Raw genomic sequence first — 21818 nt, 5'->3', positions numbered from 1 at the left:
TATGCAAAGCGGTTTAGTGTACAAAATAACGTGTTCACGATGTCTATCGTGTTACGTGGGGCAGACTACGTGAAATCTTCTAACCCGTATCAAAGAGCATAAATATACTGCTGTGGGACGTCACTTCAAGACATGTAATGTGGAGCTATCAATCAATCATGCAGAAATAATGGCAAAATCGATTAAGTTGGAATATCATTTAATGACACTGGAGGCACTTTTCATTCGGGAAATAAAGCCTAAAGTAAACACAAAGGACGAGTTTAAAAGCCGTGAATTAGTAATAAAAGTTTAATTATGACTTATCCCTCATGGGAGTTTTAATCAATTAATACCTTTTAACTTGTGTATAGTGTACGTAGGTAAATGTTGATATGTGATGTGAATACTTTTTATTTAGCAGTTTTACTGTTTATATACTTTTATTTATAGCCTGATGATGAAGTAATACTTCGAAATATATTGCTAAAATAAACATATTACATTGTTGTCTTGCATACTATGCAGATATATATACGTTTAGCCTTTCTAATTCACGACAGCATCGACACTGCAATTGGCCGATTCACGTTGGCATGTATTCGCCGACATGGGTTTTATTTACATACATATAAAGTTTTTTTCCCATTTTCTTATACATTTCTCTCTAAATGTAACTGCGATTTGTGTATGGGAGCATACAATCACAAACAAAATATAAATTGCCCACATGAAACGGAGTTTGCTAACTAAGAGCAGGCAAATGGTGGTTTATGTTGGGAATATTTTGCCAACAAGAAATAAATTGAATTAGAAAGGCTGATGTTTAAATATCTTCATAAACTATAAGAACAAAATTATGAGTCTACAATTGCTACAACACTTGAAGGCGAAAAAGCGTCAAATCTGCTGAAATTTTGAAGTTACTATAAAAAACCTGACCCTATTAAAATAAAAGCAGCTTTATACTTGGAAGAAAAAATGTTTTTTCGTCTTTCTAGTGATATTTCACTGAAATTGTGTTTTACCGATGTTGTATAAATTTTTGAAGAAGTATAATTAAAAAATCAAATATTTTCACAATCTCTTTAATAATAGCCGTATTCCGTCTGTCTGTTTCTGCGCAACATGGCGGAGCAAGTAGCGAGACCCGCCAAAAATCCCCGCGGCCCTGCAGCTTTATTTCGAATCCCCGGCAGACCCCGTTTTTTTTACCGGCCTTGCTTTGCCGCTCATTGTAATAAACCAATCACGAGGCTCCATTTTCACTAATGACCAATCCAAGCGCTTCGCGGCCTCAACATGCCGACGGGAGGAAACATGCTACCCCTACGAAGGCCATTTTGGTTTGGAAGTGATGGTGTGAAGTTTGTAGGTTTTCTTTCAATCCTCCTTATTTCTTCTGAGTACTTTTTATCCTATAGGATTATTTAGTTTGTTTTCACATGTTAAGGTGAATATTTCATCAGGTTTTCTAGCTACGTATAAATCTTAAACAAACCAATTTTAAGTTTTTGGCTAGCTACAAAACGTACATTTTGAGGCAGCTAGCTATAGCTAGCTTTATTTATTCCTATTCTTTTAAAGTTTTTATTCAGTTTGGTATATTGTTCTTTATTTTTATGTTGAAGTTGGGTCTACCTATCTAGCTCCTTTTAGCTCTACCTCTGGCTAAAAAGTGAAAGTAGCTAAATGCAGTTATAGGCAGCTACCAATTTTATTACTGCTATGAAAGCTTATGCTGAAAAATAAAATTGCTGAGTATATATTTTTTTAGCTGAACTTGACAACGACAGGCGGTTTCCTGATATTTTTTAAACTGAAGTCGCGATAAAGTTTTTTTAAAAATGGTGTTATGCCTATACTCATGTGCGACACAGTCTAGATGTACTAAGCGCTTAGTCCGGTGGTAACAACGGGCTGTTTCCTGTGTTTCTGTTTAACCGAAGTTGTGATAACGTTTTTTACAGAAAAAAAGTACACACTGTTTACAGGGAACATTCCCTCAAAAATAAAGAAGGTTGGCCAGCTGCTTTCGCTATGACGGGGTAACATTAATTTGTAATCTGGGTTTTTATTTGACCTAAGTTGTCGTAAGTTATTTTTTGAATAGTATATTACCCCGGAAACACCATAAAGTTGTGTGCACTTCACTTGATTTTCTACACACTATATGGCTGTACTAAAGCGCTTTACTTGAATGTGTGGCACAGTTGACGGTTCTTATAAATCACTCAATCTGGTGTTTAACGCTGGGTAACACAGCTACTTGTGGCTTAACCCGGCATTTCAACAGAGTGTATTCTGTGTTGTGTAAACCAAAGCTTCAATAGTTTTTTTAAATAGGGTCTTAAGCCTAAACGCATGTGTTGCATGATTTACCTGTACTAAGTGCTCAGTCCAGTGTCACAATTAATTTGTTAACCTTTACTGAAACTTATTTCGCAAAATAAAATAAAATTGACCAATTGTTTTTCCTATGACGGGGTAACAAATGGTTGTAAATTGTGTTTTTATTTTGGCTAAAGTTACAGTAGAGTTATATTTTCAATAATACACTACAGCCGAAACACTATAGTGTTGTGTGCGCTTTACTCCATTAACGACATACTGCGTACCTGTACTACAGCGCTCCACCTGACCGTGTAGTACAGTTTACGGCTCTTATTAAGCGCTCCACATAGTGTTTAATGGCAGGTCACACCTTGACTTGTGGCTTACCGCGGCGTTTCAACGCCGGGTTTCCCGGCTAGTCTCTATAATAATAGCCGTCGTCTGTCTGTCTCTGCGCGGACCCCCCGCTGAGTTAGAAAATGATGTTACGGAAACACGAATATCAAATGCGATATATTTTTGTCTACTTTGTTGCGACGGGTAAATTTAAAGGACGGGCGACCCCGTGGATTTTTCCACGGGCTAACGACTAGTCTATATTATAATACCCGTATACGTCTGTCTGTCTGTCTGTCACGCAAAATGGTAGCTTAGCTGCGCAATAGCGAGAAGCACGCAATGCGGTATAAAAAGGACGGGCGAACCCGTAGATTTTCCACCGGCTAACGACTAGTTAATAGTTTTTGTATTAGTCTTTCTTACATGTGAAATAAAATCATGTATATATCTGTCATGTATATACGTCATCTTTCCTGATGGTTTTAAAATTAGATGGAGGGATAAAAATGAGGGATAAATATGTTGTGTAAAGTATCCAATTGTATCATTTTCCTCATTCTTTGAATGTTTTTTCTTTTTTAGATCAGCATTTATCAAAACATCCACCGTCGGCATTTTCAAATTGAGCAAGAGTGTAAGAATAACGCCTAAATTCTGAAACATTCAGAAGTTCAATGTTACATAGAAGAATTTGTATATATCATAAAATGTCCAAAATTTTCTAGATTAATTTCAAAGACATCAAGTTAAAGCTTTTATTTTTTTAGAGAATAATATATGTAAAACATTTTATTTTTTTATTTATATATAGACATTCTTTTTTATTAAAACATGAATATGGAAGAAAGCCCTTTCAATGTTTTTAATGTTTGAAATGCAGCCTATTGATATTCTTGAGATGTTCTTAATTTACCGTAAATGACGAAAAAGCACCTGGGGAGGGAGCTTATTTAATTTCGCCCATTAGAGGGGGGCGCCTAATTGGCAGGGCAGTTAATTAAGTAGTGCTTATTCAGTCGGGGGTAATTATTCTGTAATTTAAGGTGTTACCTTAATTTGATGATAATTGCTACAGAGTGTAGCACTTGGAATTTATTTTTATTTTTTTATATTTTTATTAAAAAGATTTATAGTCAAGCCTTAGAATAATCTTAACATGTTTTTAGATTTTAATACTTATGTTCTTATATACTTTGTTTCGTCCTCAGAACAAAAGATATTTACGCTGGGCTTACTTTTTTTTTTTTTTTTTAAACTTGTTAAACTTTAGTTGCAGATAACATGCATCGCGTTTTTGAATAATCTCACACTATGACATATTTTAATGCCATAGTTCTTATCTCTGCTGATGGCGGAAATCTTTAAGCCACCGGGCTTCTTGTTTTACTTTTAGGTTGCAAAGAACAACAAGGGCAAACTCCCTCCACAAATCAAGGCTAAGAAACGAGGTAGATTAGCTATGTTGGTTGAAAAAATGAAAAAGGTGATTACTATGGTAGAAGCATTGCGTTTAAAGGGTGCACGAGTAACAGCGGGAGTCATCAACAGTGTTGCAAAAGGCTTGATTATAGAAAACGATCGATCTCTTTTAATTCCCCGTTCCCTCTATACGGCTAATTCGCAATGCATTATGAATGGCGGCTACATCTCATTAAGTCACCAATGGGGTCGCAACGTTTTCTACAGGTTAGAGCAAGAAAGTAAAAAAAATGTGCAGACCATAGCTACAACTGCAAAAATCCCATCGCACCAGGTTTATTGAAAGAAACAAAACTACATTTTCAGCGCCAGACAAAGGAACTTCAATAATGGCACCATATACCTGGCGATCTCATTACACACTTTGATCAAACCCCGCTTACGTATACGTGTAGCCCAAACCATACCCTTCATTTAAAAGATGGGAAAAGTGTCATTGGAAAGGGAAAATCCAAGCAAATAACTGGGACTTTTTCGTGCACAAGTCTGGGATATTCCTACCAATGCAGCCTATTTATGAAGGTAAAATGAATCCACCCAACAAGAGTGGAATTTTCCCAAGGGTTTAATGTGAGGCATACAAAAAATCATTGGTGTAACGAGGAAAAGGTCGTTGAACATCTTGATTCCGTTATCTTTCCTTTTTCTGAATCTAAGCGTACTGAATTGGGCTTAGAAGAAGATCAAGAATGCTTGCTTACATGTGTTTAGAGGTCCATGTACTCAAAAAGTATCTGACTTAATCAAAAAAAAAAAAAAAAAAAACTGTGTTGGCTTTTTTGTACCACCAAATCTTACACGTTTTCGAACCATTAGATTTATCTATCAATGGCGTGGCCAAATCTTTGCTCAAAAGCAAATGTAGCGAGTGGTATGCCAACGAGATTTCTAAGGGCCTTGACCAAGAAAAAGACATCGACGAAATAGAAATCAATACGACTTTGACCATTATGAAACTGATTCATGCAAAATGGATAACTGGTATATGATCGCTTGAGAGACGACCCAGAAATGGTAAAAAAAAAGCGTTTGAAGAGGTGGAATAACATCTGCGATGGAAGTAGATCTTTACAAGGATTTGGATTGAGAAATTTATTAAAAATAGTGCTTTTGAAAAAGAACGATATAACTAGAGATGTCCGAAATTCATTGTAGTCTTTCAATTTGTCAGAAAATAAACAGATCGAAACTTTTTGAAGTTAACTTATGATGGAGGGTTGTATATGGCCAAAACCATCGTCGGCCTCGCATAGCACCGCCGGGTCATCAAAACGTCCGCCGAAACACGACCGCCGACCTGATAAAACGCCGACCAAAATGATTGCCTGGGTGGCACCGAGGTTCTTACGTAGCAAAAAAAAAGGGATGAAAAATAAAAACGAAATTCAGAAAAATAAAATTTGGCAATTAAACAAAAAGAAGAAACAATCATATATAAAATATATAAACTATAAAAACCGGCTATAACATGTCTGGTGCCACACCATATTCAATTAAACGCCGCCCTCAAATAAAGCGCTAAATGAAATTTATTAAAAAAAGCGTTGCTTCATTCAATAATTATGACATGGCTTGAAATGTGTGGTTTTAAGTAAATTGTGGTGCACGTTTATTATTTTTTTGTAAGTACTTTATCTTTTACATGAAAATCTAGTTGGCAAAAACATGGCCCATCGGAATCCATACACTTTTGCATTCAACAGCCTTGATTAAAAATTCTTCCCCACAGCCCTGCTGTCGATCATACCAATCACGCGACTGGCCGTAATTCACCCAGACACGCTTTATATTCACTGCGGAAGTGTGCTCAACAAATTTACTGCCTTCACTGCTACCAAAATACCACATTGCATTTACGTTCTGGTGCTCGGCTAGAATCTTTGTGATATGATCCCGGCTACCCGTTAAAATGTTAATAACACCAGGCGGAACATCTGAAGTTTCCAATATCTAAAAAGAAAAAACCCACGGCTCAGCTCACCTATTGGTAGGGCATTTGCGTGAACCTAGAAACCGTTTTCTCGTGTAGGAGAACAGAAAGTGGTGAAGTTTCACTACTCATGAAGAATACCCGCATATTGAGAAAGTTCGTATATATGGGAAAATGATTTCCCCTGATTTCATAGTAAGTAGAAACATATTCACAAATAAACACAATTAATTTTTACATTATTTCGCTGAAATACATTTTGACCTATAAACTCACAGGGCGACGTATAAGTGGGATATTACATAGACTATTCGTTTAAAAAATTACCTGATAGAGTTCGACAGCGGGCAGTGGGAATTTTTCACTGGGAACAATCACTGTAGTGTTACCGCGTATGAAGGCAGGAATGAGAAGAGATAAAAATGATAGTAGTGGTGCTTCGTCAGGACAAGCGATAGCCACGACTCCGACCGCTTCGTGAACGCGAAGTACTGTCCCGTAGTGTTCCGTTTCCTGAAAAATAAAAAAAAAAACATACTGTTAGGCATGCTTTATGCAGATGAAAAATAAAAAATATTTTTTAATTACAACTACAACTATCTTAAGATTCGAAATGAAATTAGAATTTGAAAAACATGGGTAAACATAACGCCACTACTGACCTGAACATTACCCCCGTATTTGTCTGCATATGCTGCCCAATGAAACAAACGTTGAATACTAGTATCCACTTCTTTTTCAGCATCTTCGACGCTACAACTAGTCGAGTCAATTAAACATCTGACAAATTCGTCTTTTCTTAGTTCCAGATTTTCTGCGATGAAGTACGTAAGTTGAGCTTTATTGTGACCAGAACGCTTTGACCATCTAGAGCATACAGATGTTGGAAAATAAAGTAAATACGCGCTAAGTAAAAAATGCAAAAATAAAAACATTATACACACCCAGAGAGAGCAGCGTTGTTAGCTGCTTCGACAGCATTTCTCACATCCTTGCGATTTGATTCAGCTATTTGACCAAGCACTGACCCCTTGCAATCCAGGACCGGACGAGAAAAATTTTGGTCCGGGCGGACTTGCTTACCGCCAATATAAAGTTTTAGTGTGCGATCTATCCTGAGAAAAAAAAAGAGAAAAAATATTAACATTAGCCGTTAAGATTACACGTCATCGTTAAATTCAAATAAAATCACCCGTTAAAAAATCTACAATTTTAAATAACAATTCAGTAGAATCTCAAAATGGTGTCACTGCAAATAGATTCGGTAGATTACACATTTTTTCTTACTGCGAGCGGAAATCATGTTCTTGCACATCAAAGAATTTAAAATGCAAACCTTTCACAGGTAAAGCAGACAAATCAAAAACATTATAAGATGATGAAGAAAAATTCTTGACGAAAAAAATGAGATTTACTTTGGTAAACCTTTTTCACTGTGTTTCAACGGGTTAATATTCGGATTGGAAACGGTTGGAAATGCTTGCGCACCAAACTTTGTCACATCATAGCTTGATATATCTACTTTAATCCTGGGTTGCCATGACGGTTTCACATATTCATACAGACCCTAAAAGGCAATTTCAAGTTTTTTCTTACATCACCTAAAACAGGTTGTTTTCCACATTTTTTTGTCGAACGGAAAAAAACAAAGGAGGTTCAACAAATATATTTCGGTGGAAATAAAAAAACACTTGCAAAAATCAACCAATTTAGGAAGTCGAAGTCTCAACTAAAAGGTTGAATCAACCGACGAGTGCCACGACAGTATTGTAGTTTCTCAAAATAGCAAATTACAAACGAACTAGCTGGGGAAGCCGTCATCAAAAGGGCGAGTTAACCCACAAGTAACTGTGTGAACCGGTGTTGAACACCACGTGAGCGCTTGATAAAGCACTTAATCAAGCCGCAAACTGTGCAATACATCCGGTTGGAGCGCTTTTGTGCAAGTGTACACTATGTTGTAAATCGAGTTAAGCACACACATTATAAATAGTATTTTAGGTATCTGCAACTTTACCTGAAATGAAAACACAGTTTACAAACCGTTGTTATCCCGTCATAGCAAAAAGGCGATATTACTTTATTTTACAGAAAAAGTTTCCGTAAAAGTTTAAAAAGTATTCATGACACCGGCTAACCGGTTAGTACATGTAAACTGTGTTGCATATCCGTACTGACGTAATACACTTTTCAAAAAAACTTTATCACAGCTTCAGTTTAAATAACAACACATAAAACAGCCTGCCCAGCTTAAAAAACCACTCAGCAATTTTATTGTGCGGAATAAGTTTTCGTGACAGTAATAAAAGGTGTAGCTACCTAACTGCACTTTGCATTAGAATTATTGATTAAGAATTTTGTTGTATACAGGTAAATTATATTAGCCAGAGGTAACTAAAGAACTAGCTAGAGAACGTTATGACATCTCATTCATTGATTATGGGAAGCCCATGAAAAAAATAATTTAAAATGATGCTCAATGAAGTCAAATAAAGAAGTTTAAAAAACCTCTGGCTAAAAAGTTTTAAATTTAACTATATACTATATACTTGAGAAAATACTTCCTATAACCTTTGTAAAAACATTTAATATTTGAAATTACAAAAATTTTTCCTAACATAATTACTTTCCAGTACAATTCTAGAACATCTTCGATTTTTTGGCAAAATTTCAGGATTTTCCAGGAAAAGTTGATTTTCCAGGACCGTGGTCACCATGCGTCATGTGGTCACCATGCGACACGGTCAGGTGGAGCGGTTTAGTGCGTGTATAGTGTCGTAAATAGAGTGAAGTGCACACACCATTATAGTGTTTCAAGTGTAAAATATTTTTTTTTAAACTTTTTTGGACCTTTAGCTGAAAAACAACAACAATGTTTACAACCTGTTGTTACACCATCATAGCAAAAACAGTCCCCAATATTTTTTTCTCCAGAGTAAGTTTATGTGAAAGTTAAAAACTTAATCATGACCGCTGAGAACGCATCATATCTTTTCCAAGAACCTTTGTCCCAACTTCCATTCAAATAAAAACACAGGATAGTTTGTTGTTAATACCGGGCTGGGCGCTTAGTACAGGTTAACCGTTTTTTACATGCGTATAAGTGAAATGGACTTTTCCAAACTTTTAACTTTATCGCAACTTAGGTTTAAATAAAAACAGAGGAACCAGCCCTTCGTTAAAACCGGGCTGAGCGCTTAGTACACAGGTATACATATCCATATGTATATGAGTAATACCCTTTTCCAAAACAACTTTATTGTAGCCTTGGTTTAATAAAAAACACAGGAAACAATGAGTCCGTTGTTAACACTGGCCTGAGAGCTTGGTGCAGGTAAACCATGTCGCACATGCGTATAGGCGTAATACACTTTTTCAAAAGCACTTTAATCACAAACTCGGTTTGAATAAAAACAAAAGAAATAACCAGTCGTTAGCCGATCCAGTTAAAAAAATCACTCCATAATTTTATTTTGTGGAATGAGTTTTCATGACAGTAACAAAAGGTGTAACTACCTATAACTGCATTTAGCATAAATATTGTGTTGTAGCTAAACTGTATTTGGCTACTTTCACTTTTTAGCCAGAGGTAGCTAAGGAGCTAGCTAGATAAACACAACTCAATATAAAAATAAATAATATTGGCCAGGATAAAAAGCTCTTATACCAAACTGAATAGTACAACTAAGGTTAGCTAGTTGACTGGCTATAAAATTCTCCTTAAAAATCTTCGTTCCTATCCAAAAATCCTAAAATAGGTTTAAGATTTGTACATGGCTAAAAAACGTGACAATATATTTATGTTACCATGTAAAAACATACAGAAAACAAATATTACAGAAATAAAAAGCTTTTAGGACACAAAAAGGTCAAACAGACCTACAAATATAATTCTGGCCACGACCGTTTTCAAAACCAAAATCGCCTTCGTGATAATGTTCCTTCGTTAGCATGTCCTGATCGCGAAAATCTTGGATCGGTTTTTCCAAGAATCAGGCGTTTTGATTGGTATACTACGCGTAAACGGTCAAAACAAAGTCAGTGGTCAAAACAAAGCAATCCTGTAAATCCAAAGTACTGAAAGCCGACATAATAGGTGGCGACGTTTGGCGGCCAAAGGTCGGCAAAACTGATTCAGAGGCACTTCCTAGGTGGGCACGTTATAATCTCCCTTACTCTGGGGATTTAAGTTACAAAATTTACCTCAACTAATATCTTTTGCAGACGTGGTATTCTTCCCATTCATCGACAACTTTTAGACTTTGTCTAATTTTCAAGGTCTAAAATAACTTAAAATGCTGATACAACGTAAGATTAAAATGGAGCGAAGTGGGGTTTTTTTGTCTACAACTAACGATGTATTAAAAACTTAACGTTGATTTTTTTCTCATTTTTTTCAACATCCTTTAAAACAAGGCCGGTCCTGCCGACTTTATAAAAAAGTTTTCTCGACATGCTTATCATCTTGACACAGATATAGGGCGGAATAAAAAACCTGTTCTTGAATCAATGTAGCTCGGGTGACAATGCCAATTGCCGACGTGAATACACAGGACTTTCCTGCGGGAAATCGGAGATTAAGAATACGGGGGTTAATTAGCATTAAAAATAGCGTATTAAAAAATAATTCAATCATTTTAATCACTTAATTTACTTTTTAATTGAGTTAATAAATTAAATTAAATTAATTAAATTTTTTAAGGAAATAAATAAATTTCTTGAATTATGAAGTTTTCGATTAAACCACCCCCTGATTTCTAAAAAATCGCGGAAAGATCAAAGGAATATTGGCAACCCCTGTGAACACACAGACGGACAACGGCTATTATTATAGAGACTAGCCGGGGAACCCGAGTAAAGCCACAAGTAACTGTGTGACTTGCCGATAAATGCTCTGTAAAAAACTTAATATTAGCTGCAAACTGTTTCACACAATCAGGTGGAGCGCTTTAGTACATGTATACAGTGCGTCGCAAATCGAGCAAGGCGCACACAAGGTTATAGTGTTTCTGGCATAATATATTTTTTTAAATTTTACTTCACTGCAACTTTAGCTGAAAGAAAACCACAGTTTACAACTTCTCGTGACCCTGTCATAGCAAAAACAATCATGCAACATTGCTTTATTTTGCAGGAAAAGCTCCTGTGAAAGTTTAAAAATCAATTGTGCCACTGGGCTGAACATTCAGTACAGGTTAACCATGTCACACATATGTATAGGCGTAATATCCCTTGCAAAAAACCTTATCGCAACTTCAGCTTAAAAAAAGCTAACAACAGCCGTTGTTATCACCAGGCTGAGCGTTTTACAGGTAAACCGTGTCAGTAAACCCAGTATAGGCGTAATACCATTTTCCAGAAAACTTTATCGCAACTCGTAATCCTGTCCAGTTTATTTTTTTTACATAAGTTTTCTTGGCTACTTTTATTTTCTAGTCAGAGGTAGGTAAAGAGCTAGCTAAATAATCACATCCCCAAATACAACTAAATAATATTATACCAAACTGAATAACTTTAGGAATAGAAATAAATAAGACTAGCCAGCTAGCTAGCTGAGAAAAAGGTCAGAAAAAGGTCAAAAGAAGACCAAAAACCTGACACTATCACTTCCAAACTAAAATGACCTTCGCAGCATGTTTCCGTTTTGTTCAGGCTCTGCTGTGATTCCGAAATTAAGCTGCGTGCAATCAAAAACAGAGGTCTGTAAAAATCGGGTTCTGCTGGGGTTTTTCAAAATAAATCTGCGCTCAATCCTGCAGAACAAAATACGGCTATTTTTAAAGAGATAGAAGAGAGATAGAAGACAGATAGATACCTCTTTTCCTCCATCCCTGCCATAACCACTCTCTTTGTATCCACCGAAGCCAGTGGCAGCATCAAAAACGTTATGATTGTTGATCCATACAGAGCCAGCTTTTATGTTGCATGCCACTTCCATTGCCAATCCAATGTGCTCTGACCATACACTTGCTCCAAGTCCGTACAAGGTGTTATTAGCCAACGCTATTGCTTCCTTTGCTGTTCGAAAGGTGAGTACAGCCAAAACTGGACCGAATACCTTAAATTGCGATTCAAAAAAGGTTAACGTTAGTACATTTTTTCGTGTAAAAAATGCATCAAATCAGTCCTCTGGAAGTGCATATTATGTGACTAACATTAACCTTAAGCGTGAAATTATGTTACATGCATTAATATACAGGCCTAATTGTCGCATATGTCCATGGTTCATTGCTTTTATTAAATTAAGGTTTTAAAATAAGCATTGTTCGAACATATTCTTATATTTTTTTGGCAATATAGGTTACCGTATTGACTCTTTGAACAAACTAGTAATCCTGTCGACTTCAAACTGAACTAGGCTAAACGGTTTAGCCTAGTTCAGTTTAAAGTCGACAGGATTTAAAACCTAGATGATGAAAAACTTGCCTCCTCTATGACAATCTTTGATGTCGTTGACAAATTAGTGACGAGTGTTGGTGGATAAAAACATCCGTCAGGTATACACTCGCTGGCTTGATAAACCTAAGCACACCAACAAAATAACTCAAAAAACGTTAACACGCTGGAAAAAAGGCATAAAATTACGATCTTATGAGCATAAAACCAACAATAAATTTTAAAGTACAAAAAAACATTTTTTAATTTGCAGAGCATGTTTCGATTGTAACACATCAATCATTTTCAACTGAATAAAATATACAATTTTTCATGGACGATATATATATATAAAATTCAGCAATCAAATAAAAGGCTTTATTAATAATACAATAAAAGTAGTATAAAATGCTATACACATGCGTATAATAAAAGTGTATGAAGGTGTTAAAATCTGTTATAATAGAATTTATATGTGATGAAATGTTACGATAGAAAGAAAGCAATAAAATGAAGAGAATAGTAATAAAGTAATCATAACATAAATAGATAAAGTACAACTTAGGTGCCAGGCCTGCTTATTAAGAAGGGGTTGTTGCCAACCTATATACAAAACCTTCCTTCACATTTAATTGAGATTTGCAAAATAAACAATACTTCGATAGGTTTTGATTTTGACTTGAAAAATATTTTTACTATTCTAAAAAAATTCTTATCCTGAACATTTCGTTAATAAAGTTACTAGAAGTTATTTAAATAAAAAACATAATCTTGCCACTGACAATAAAAGTGTGATAATGGTAAGCAAAGATATTTTAAATTACCTTACATAGGCAAGCACTCAATTTTTACTAGAGCCAAATTGAGTAAATTAGTTACAAGATATTGTAAACCAGATGTAGACATTCGTTTAATATTTCAATCTTTTAAAATTGGATCTTGTTTCAATGTCAAAGAATCTATTCCTTGTTCCCTTAAATCTAATGTAGTTCATAAATTTAATTGTGCTAGCTGTAATACTAGTTACATTGGTCAAACGACCAGACATTTTGCTACTAGAGTTAAGGAACATTTAAAGAGTGACAAGAGTTCCCATGTCAAAAACATCTTAATAATAATTTGGAGTGCAAAAACAATTGTAATGAATCTTCTTTTTCTATCATAGACTATGCGCCAACCAAATATCAATTAAATGTGAAGGAAGGTTTTGTATATAGGTTGGCAACAACCCCTTCTTAATAAGCAGGCCTGGCACCTAAGTTGTACTCTATCTATTTATGTTATGATTACTTTATTACTATTCTCTTCATTTTATTGCTTTCTTTCTATCGTAACATTTCATCACATATAAATTCTATTGTAACAGATTTTAACACCTTCATACACTTTTATTATACGCATGTGTATAGCATTTTATACTACTTTTATTGTATTATTAATAAAGCCTTTTATTTGATTGCTGAATTTTATATATATATCATCCATGAAAAATTGTATATTTTATTCCATTGAAAATGATTGATGTATTACAACCGAAACATGTTCTGCAAATTAAAAAATGTTTTTTTTACTTTAAAACATAAAGTTACCCAATTGCGTAACTAAATCACTGCTAAACTTTTTGAACGACAGCTGCAGCACATTTTACAAAAACACACCCTTTCGAAGAAGCATCTTAACATCTACTGATATTAATTTACAACGACAGAATGTAAAAACCTCTGCTCCCTCTTTTTTGGCATCTTCGACATATTCGTCCACCGATTTCCTTTGAGAGTCGTCAACAATAGCACCAATGTCAACACACTTATCCAGTGAGTTTCCTACTCGTAGATGCTTCATCCTTACTTTTAGCTTGTGTATAAGCTTCTCTGCCACAGTTTCTTGCACAAGAAGTCTCGACCCAGCACTACAAACCTGGTGTATGAGATGTAAAAAATATATACCAATAACATGAATAGACATGAGGCACACACCTTTGTAAGTTTTTTTAACAAGTAAAACATTCAGTTATTTCTAAAGCACATCTCAACCTTACCTGTCCTTGGTTGAACCAGATGGCCATCACAATCCCCTCGACAGTTGAATCAAGGTCAGCAGTGTCAAAAACAACAATTGGTGATTTTCCACCTAGCTCAAGAGATAATTTTTTCCCTGTACCAGCAGTGACCCTGCGGAGAATTTTGCCAACCTGGTTAAAAAGCATTCACAATCAGTCCTGACATTAACAGATTAGCAAACACCAATGAGAAAATTGTCGATGCTGTAGGTTAAAAACTGATCATTAATTTCTGTCCGTGGAGAAATCGTTAACCACAAAAATAATTTGTATTAGCATAAAAATTGAAGCAGATATAGCTTGCTTTAGACAGGACTTGTTAAAAAAACTTTCTCAAACCCCGCGTTTCCCTGACAACACAGAAAAAGAAAGTTAACGATAGGAATTTTCTAAATGTTATACAACAACGAATATAAACAACTTTATCAGGATAGCCCTAAAAACAAAATGTTTCCTATGCAGAAGAAATTTCTGTCTGTCTAAACCAATTATTTATATTAAATTTTCGTTTAATAAAAATTGAGATAAATGAATCTATCAAAAACTGCCGAATATTTCCAATTTTCTTTGCATTTTCTGGAATGTAATGCTAACAAAACTAAAGATGTGCTAAGTGTAACACATAACCAAATAATTGACATCACATATATATGAAATGCAAAAATTTAAAATATATATAACACTGTTGTACCAAAAACACACATGAAATGACGTCAAACCTCAGTTGATCCTGTGAATCCAACTTTGTCCACATCAGGGTGGGTGGCTAAAGCAGATCCAAACCGGCCATCACCAGTTACAACATTAAAAACTCCAGCAGGTAAACCAGCCTCTGCACAAATGTCTGCAAATAGCAATGCACTCAGCCTAGTGTAAGAGGCTGGCTTAAGCACAACAGTATTTCCCATAGCAAGAGCTGGGCAAACTTTCCAGCATAGCAACATCAATGGAAAGTTCCATGGCACAATTGCACCAACAACACCAACCGAAATCCAACCTAAGGAAAAAATTACATTATCTTAAATAAAAGAAAAAAGCAGTGTTTATTCCTCATGTAAATTAGAAATTAGAATTTCCTACCTTTCATCTCAGTCTCCATTAATTCTGCCCATCCTGCATGATGATAAAGATGTCTTACAACAATAGGAATATCATAATCCCTTGTCTCACGAATTGGCTTTCCATTGTCCAAACTTTCAACAACTGATATTAAACGCATGTGTTTCTGTACATGGCGAGCAATGCTGTATATATACCGAGCTCTTGCATGTCCAGAGAGAGAAGACCATGACTCATAGGCAGTTTTTGCAGACTGTACAGCAATGTCCAAGTCATTTTTAGTTCCCTGAATAGTTGAAGCCAACACTTCGCCTAAAAAATTAACACCAAAAAACAGTGTACAAAACCATTGTTGTCTTGAAAACCTACGACAGACTACACAAAAAGATTTTTTTAATTTTTTAGATTATACTTTTATTTTTATTATACTTATTTGGACATTTGTAGCTGCCTAAAATACCAGGAAACCATAAATTAAATGTATTACATTTACAACGCAATCAAGCATTTAAGTACTGTAAATAAACTTCTGCATAATATCATATATAGCAAAGTATTTTCCACCATTTTGCTTAGTTCAGAAAGAAAATTATGTAAATAAAATGTTGCAATAGGTGATTACATGAGGCACAAAAACTTGAGAAACTTACTAGTATCAAATAAGATAAAGTAATTTTAAATAAAAAGAACGTTTTCCAAAAGCTTTTACAACAGCCTTTCTAATTTAAGTTGGGACTTAGCAAGGTCTTTGTAGAAAGGCTGTACATAGATTTCTGGCTACTTTCATTAATCTCAAGGAATGCTATGAAGATAAAACATAAAATCAAAAGCACAACAGGATTTCTGACTATGAAATGACATTGTGAAAAAATTTTAAAGAGTTAAACTTAAAAAACCTGGCCATTAACAGCAAAGGGAAATCAGAAAAAAATATTTTTCTCAGTAACCTTTCTTAGATAACAAACTGGCCATCTTATTAATGTGATAGAGATTCTTGAGGTATTTGAGAATATAATTTCAGTATATAAAAGTTTTGTAAAAAGATTCGTTAAAAATTTACTCAACATGATTAATTTCTAAGGCATATTCAGTACATCTTAAATTTTTTGTCCAAATTCCAGGAATTTCCTGGACAAGTTTGTTTTTTCAGAACTTTCTAGGACCATGGTCCCCATGTAAAAAATGTCATTATTTTTGAGGTACACAGATTGGTTATCCAGAAATAGAAACTACATAAAAATTTACAGCATTCAGTAAAAAAAATCCTAATGCATACTTTAAACAGAATCTACAAAAGTTTTAAAATGGCTTTAAAATCCTTTTTTTTACAAACAATTGATTTTTGTACTTCGCCCGAACATTGTTTAGCTACTTAGGAAAAAACGCAAAAAAAGTTGTTAAGTTATGTTCACCTGGGTAAAATTGTACAGAGTGAATAATTTACTTTTAAATTATTTCAAAATGAGTCAAAGTGTTTAAGGTTACTGTAAAGGAAACAATTTTTTTTTGTAGGTTTTTTGCAAAAAATTCATGACATATAGAAAAAAAAATTCTCTTTCCAATGACATATTTTATAGTCTATGAAAATATTTGGAACATCCCTTTTTTCTGGAAAAAGCCTTTTTAGAGCTGTTATATCCTTCACACCTTTGAAAAAATATGTGCAAAATGAGTTGAGCATATTTTTTGTAAACATTATGCATAATATGGAACTCCCGTATAAAAATATGCATAATAATATTTTTTAGATAGCTTACTTTCACTATCGAATTAAAAAAAGTCAAAGTTAAGGAATATGCATATGAGCTCTCTCTTGTAAACCTGACTTCTGTCTATTAATAATTCTGAACGTGTGCACGCATATTCAGTAAATTTTCGCATACATGCCTTTACGTTTGTGGTCTCTTTTTCCGAAAGCTTCCTATTGGCTCATTGAAATTTTCGGTAATAAAAAGCTGAATAAATTATGCACAAAAGGTTCCCGGTATAAATTACTGATTAGCGAATTATGACTACAGAAAGAAAAAAATATGCATTTTTTTGAATGACTATATATAATTACAAATAATTTCATAACAACGTTATTAGAAAAAAAAAAAAAACAGGAACCTTTTTGAATTTAATTTATGCTGAATATAATGGTGCGAAAACGAGAAGTCTGCGACCACGCGTTCGGAAAAAGAAGCTATTTGAAAACGTACGGTGAAAAAAAATTGGTGTGTGTTTATTTCATTATATTTTCTTTTTGGAAAATTACAATCTCACGAAAATAGCACCAACAAAAAAGTCTTTCATCAAGCATTCATAAACAAAAAAACAAAAAAAAAATATAAAAGTATTGATAAATTATAAGGGTTTTTCTGAGACTACTCATCAAGTGAGTTTTTTCCTTTACAGTAACCTTAAAGTAAGAACAATAAAATTTGCAAAATATTCATTCAAAGAATAGCAACTCACTTTAGACACCCAAAAGCACTGGGAAAAAGAACTGATGGTTTATAGTAAGGAATATGCAGAATTTACAATTGCTTAATTTTCGACCATGCTAATTGTTTAGCAATTGTTTAATCTTTTGAAAATTTTAAGGACAATTGTTTAAATTTGGCATTGTTTATAAAAAAAGTTGAAATAATAAACTCAAATCAAAACAAAAGACACAACTGACTAACTTCGTTTCTGGGCAAAGATGTTCCAATAAAATTTATATAAATATATACAGTACTGGACACCTAACATCTTAAACCGTGTATCGTCCACGTCGCCTACCATTTGTGATGCTGTCACGATAGTTAAACTTTTTTAGCATCGCAAGAGTTACGATCCATCGTGGGGACCACTTTTATGATGCATTGTGATTTTCGCGATTCAAATCCGGACATTCATGATACATCTTTAAACATTATAATAATCGCTTAATTAAAGTCATGAAATAATAACGGCAATAAATATAAATAATTGTTTTTTTCGTTTTGTTTTCAAATCAAAAATATTTTTGTTGTCTTAAGCTTCTTTCTTGTTTAGACAATTCTCACTATAATAGCATAAAAGATAATCAATAATGTTATTTTTTAGTGGTTGAATGTCAATCTACAACTATACTGACAATGTGAAGCAATAACGTTACTTTGCGACCACCATTGGTAAGGCCACTTGCAGTTGATTCTTTGTTCATGGAAATTTATTGCAATGAAACTAAAATGCCAGATGCAATAATTTTGTAATTACAAATATAGTAACGTGGTTAAACAGAAGTTAGCTACTTTCCCTATAATTATAATACAAGTAAAAAACAAAACAGAGTTTTATTGCCTAACACCCTCTTTCGTTATGACTATTATATATGTTTAAAATTACGGTTGCTAAAATTTAATTCTGCAAACTTTTAGTCAATACTATTTAGGAATAATAAAACAATGTAGAATACGCTTGTCGTAACACCCTCCTCCGTTATGAATTTAAATATATAATTATAATGCTGCGAAAGACTTTAAATATTGTCAACTGAACTAAGTCTGTAAAAAGATTTTGCACTTAAATTTAGAGTTTCTTAGACTGCGCAAAAAACATTAAAAAAAAAAACAGTAAAATCTTTTATCAAAATAACTTTTTTTTATTATTTTAAGTGGGAAAAGAATAACTTGCTGTATAAATTTCGAAACAGGCTAAGTATAACTTGCTGTATAATTTTCAAAACAACACAATTATATTCTGTGCAACTTTCCAAACAACACAAGAATAATTCTTGCTGTATGGCTGAAGTTTTTGAGCATGCAAGTATTTTTATCTTTTTTACCTTGATTGCTAGTTACAATTTATTAGTGAGACAAATTATTATTATTTTTTCTCCGCAACTAAAAAATATAAACTGCGTGTTATGGAAAAATACATAGAAAAATATGCTTCTCGTAACACCCTCCTTCGTTTATTATTATTTTTGTTGTAGTTCTGACAATAGAACAACTAATTAAGTTGGAGTCGCGTATTTCTAAAATCTGATTTCCTATTAAAATATATTACAAAATGGAAAAGAATTTTTAAATGCATGAAATGCCACATAGTGATGGTGTCACTTTAAAAAACACCCAGTCCGGTCTGTGAACGGTTGGCGCTAGGAAGGGCATCCAGCGGTAAAACAATGCCAAAACTCTTTATTAATGGCCGTAAGAATAGTTGATATGAGAATGGTTAGGTGGATGTGTAACGCCAGTCTGAGAGACAGAAAGAGTTCCGATGAGCTAAGACGCAAGTCTCCGTAGAATTAAAGTTGTTATCCAGATAAGAAGATTGAATTGGCTGGGGCACTTGGAAAGAATGGAGGAGGATAATTGGGTAAGAAAGTGTAGAAACTTGATAGTTCCTGGGGCAAAGCCCAGAGGCAGACCGAGAAAGACTTGGCAGGAGGTTATAAGGACAGACTTGATACAGAGGAAGTTGAGTTTAGATCTAACACAGTCTAGATCAGATTGGAAGAGGGTCATTAATGTTAAGCCGAGAATGATGTGTGTGTGTATAAGAATTAGATTTTTTACTTTATTACAGTATACCACCATGGATTTTTAGATCATGTGACACAATAATAAAGAGTTACCAGTAGCAGGACTTTTGCATTCCACTTCTTTCCGATCTCCAGGATTTATCCACTTTCCATTTATAAAATGACCAAATTTCCGATCATGACTATCCATCCATTGATATGCAATATTTGGTGATTCTGGAGCAGGCCCATACTCAAGATTTTTAAATAACTGAGCAACTTTGGATTCTTTATCAGATGACATTCTGTAGTTGGTATCTAAAGGATTGTGACAAGCTTTGCAGTACCGCCTGAATGTAACTTTACATGTAGCTACACAAGTTTTACGACCTCATGTAACGATCTCATGTCTACATAAAGAACGTTCACATATCTTTGTTTATACACGAACTTAGGGAAGCACTTCATGGAAGGATCCATATAGTCTGTGAATATGTCGTATACTTGAACCTCTAACACAACCTCACCTTTACCCGACATTGTCGCATTCCTTTCCTCACGACAGCTCAACTGCATCCGACACGCGACGTTAAACAATTTATCAACGTCGTGATGTTGTTAATACATACTACTGCCTAATGTAATATCTTTGTTATATACAGTAATACACTGTAGTACTTAGTAATATGCCGTATTGTATACTGTAGTACTTAGTAATATGCCGTATTACTTTGTAGTATCCAGTAATACACTGTAATACCTTGTAGTATTCAGTAATACACTGTAATACCTTGTAGTATTCAGTAATACCCTGTAATACCTTGTAGTATTCAGTAATATACTGTAATGCCTGGTAGTATTCAGTAATACACTGTAATACCTAGTAGTATTCAGTAATATACTGTAATGCCTTGTAGTATTCGGTAATACACTGTAATACTTTGTAGTATTCAGTAATACACTGTAATACCTTGTAGTATTCGGTAATACACTGTAATACTTTGTAGTATTCAGTAGTACACTGTAATACCTTGTAGTATTCAGTAATATACTGTAATACCTTGTAGTATTCGGTAATACACTGTAATACCTTGTAGTATTCAGTAATACACTGTAATACTTTGTAGTATTCAGTAATACTTTGTAGTATTTAGTAATACACTGTAATACCTTGTAGTATTCGGTAATATACTGTAATGCCTTGTAGTATTCGGTAATACACTGTAATACCTTGTAGTATTCAGTAATACACTGTAATACCTTGTAGTATTCAGTAATATACTGTAATGCCTTGTAGTATTCGGTAATACACTGTAATACCTTGTAGTATTCAGTAATATACTGTAATACCTTGTAGCATTCGGTAATACACTGTAATACCTTGTAGTATTCAGTAATATAATGTAATACTTTGTAGTATTCAGTAATACTTTGTAGTATTTAGTAATACACTGTAATACCTTGTAGTATTCGGTAATATACTGTAATGCCTTGTAGTATTCGGTAATACACTGTAATACCTTGTAGTATTCAGTAATATAAAGTAATACCTTGTACTATTCGGTAATACACTGTAGTACTTTGTAGTATTCAGTAATACACTGTAATACCTTGTAGTATTCAGTAATATACTGTAATGCCTTGTAGTATTCGGTAATACACTGTAATACCTTGTAGTATTCAGTAATACCTTACTGTAATACCTTGTAGTATTCGGTAATACACTGTAATACCTTGTAGTATTCAGTAATACACTGTAATACTTTGTAGTATTCAGTAATACTTTGTAG

At 34.1% G+C, this 21818-nt stretch overlaps 1 protein-coding gene and 1 long non-coding RNA gene across 2 annotated transcripts; one reads left to right on the top strand and one right to left on the bottom strand.

Annotated features, from left to right (window-relative positions):
- The first annotated feature begins 1261 nt into the window (after positions 1–1261).
- LOC130654315 (uncharacterized) lies at positions 1262–3503 on the top strand. Its single transcript, XR_008984394.1, has 2 exons — positions 1262–1350; positions 3235–3503. It is a non-coding gene; the product is annotated as an uncharacterized LOC130654315 (long non-coding RNA).
- Positions 3504–5515: 2012 nt separating this feature from the next.
- On the bottom strand, positions 5516–20504 carry LOC130654314 (aldehyde dehydrogenase family 16 member A1-like). The gene is made up of 12 exons (XM_057456871.1): positions 20143–20504; positions 15576–15866; positions 15215–15492; positions 14475–14627; positions 14156–14353; positions 12488–12583; positions 11877–12119; positions 7477–7628; positions 7006–7176; positions 6724–6928; positions 6389–6574; positions 5516–6081 (listed from the first exon to the last, which is right to left on the bottom strand). The coding sequence occupies exons 1-12, from the start codon at positions 20330–20332 to the stop codon at positions 5782–5784; spliced, it is 2463 nt and encodes an 820-aa protein (XP_057312854.1). The 5' UTR covers positions 20333–20504; the 3' UTR covers positions 5516–5781.
- Positions 20505–21818: the final 1314 nt, after the last annotated feature.

This window comes from Hydractinia symbiolongicarpus, chromosome 8, assembly GCF_029227915.1.
Source record: "Hydractinia symbiolongicarpus strain clone_291-10 chromosome 8, HSymV2.1, whole genome shotgun sequence".
Classification (NCBI taxonomy): domain Eukaryota; kingdom Metazoa; phylum Cnidaria; class Hydrozoa; order Anthoathecata; family Hydractiniidae; genus Hydractinia; species Hydractinia symbiolongicarpus.
This window is presented reverse-complemented; position numbering and strand designations above follow the sequence as displayed.

What these genes read in the sequence shown, in the direction of transcription:
- LOC130654314 (XM_057456871.1), bottom strand. Translation starts at nt 20,332, where the DNA reads ATGTCATCTGATAAAGAATCCAAAGTTGCTCAGTTATTTAAAAATCTT. An exon ending in CCAAAAAAGAGGGAGCAGAG is followed by an intron (nt 12,584 to 14,155) that starts GTTTTTACATTC and finishes TGGTGTGCTTAG; the next exon opens with GTTTATCAAGCCAGCGAGTG. An exon ending in AACAACGCTGCTCTCTCTGG is followed by an intron (nt 6,929 to 7,005) that starts GTGTGTATAATG and finishes TGTATGCTCTAG; the next exon opens with ATGGTCAAAGCGTTCTGGTC.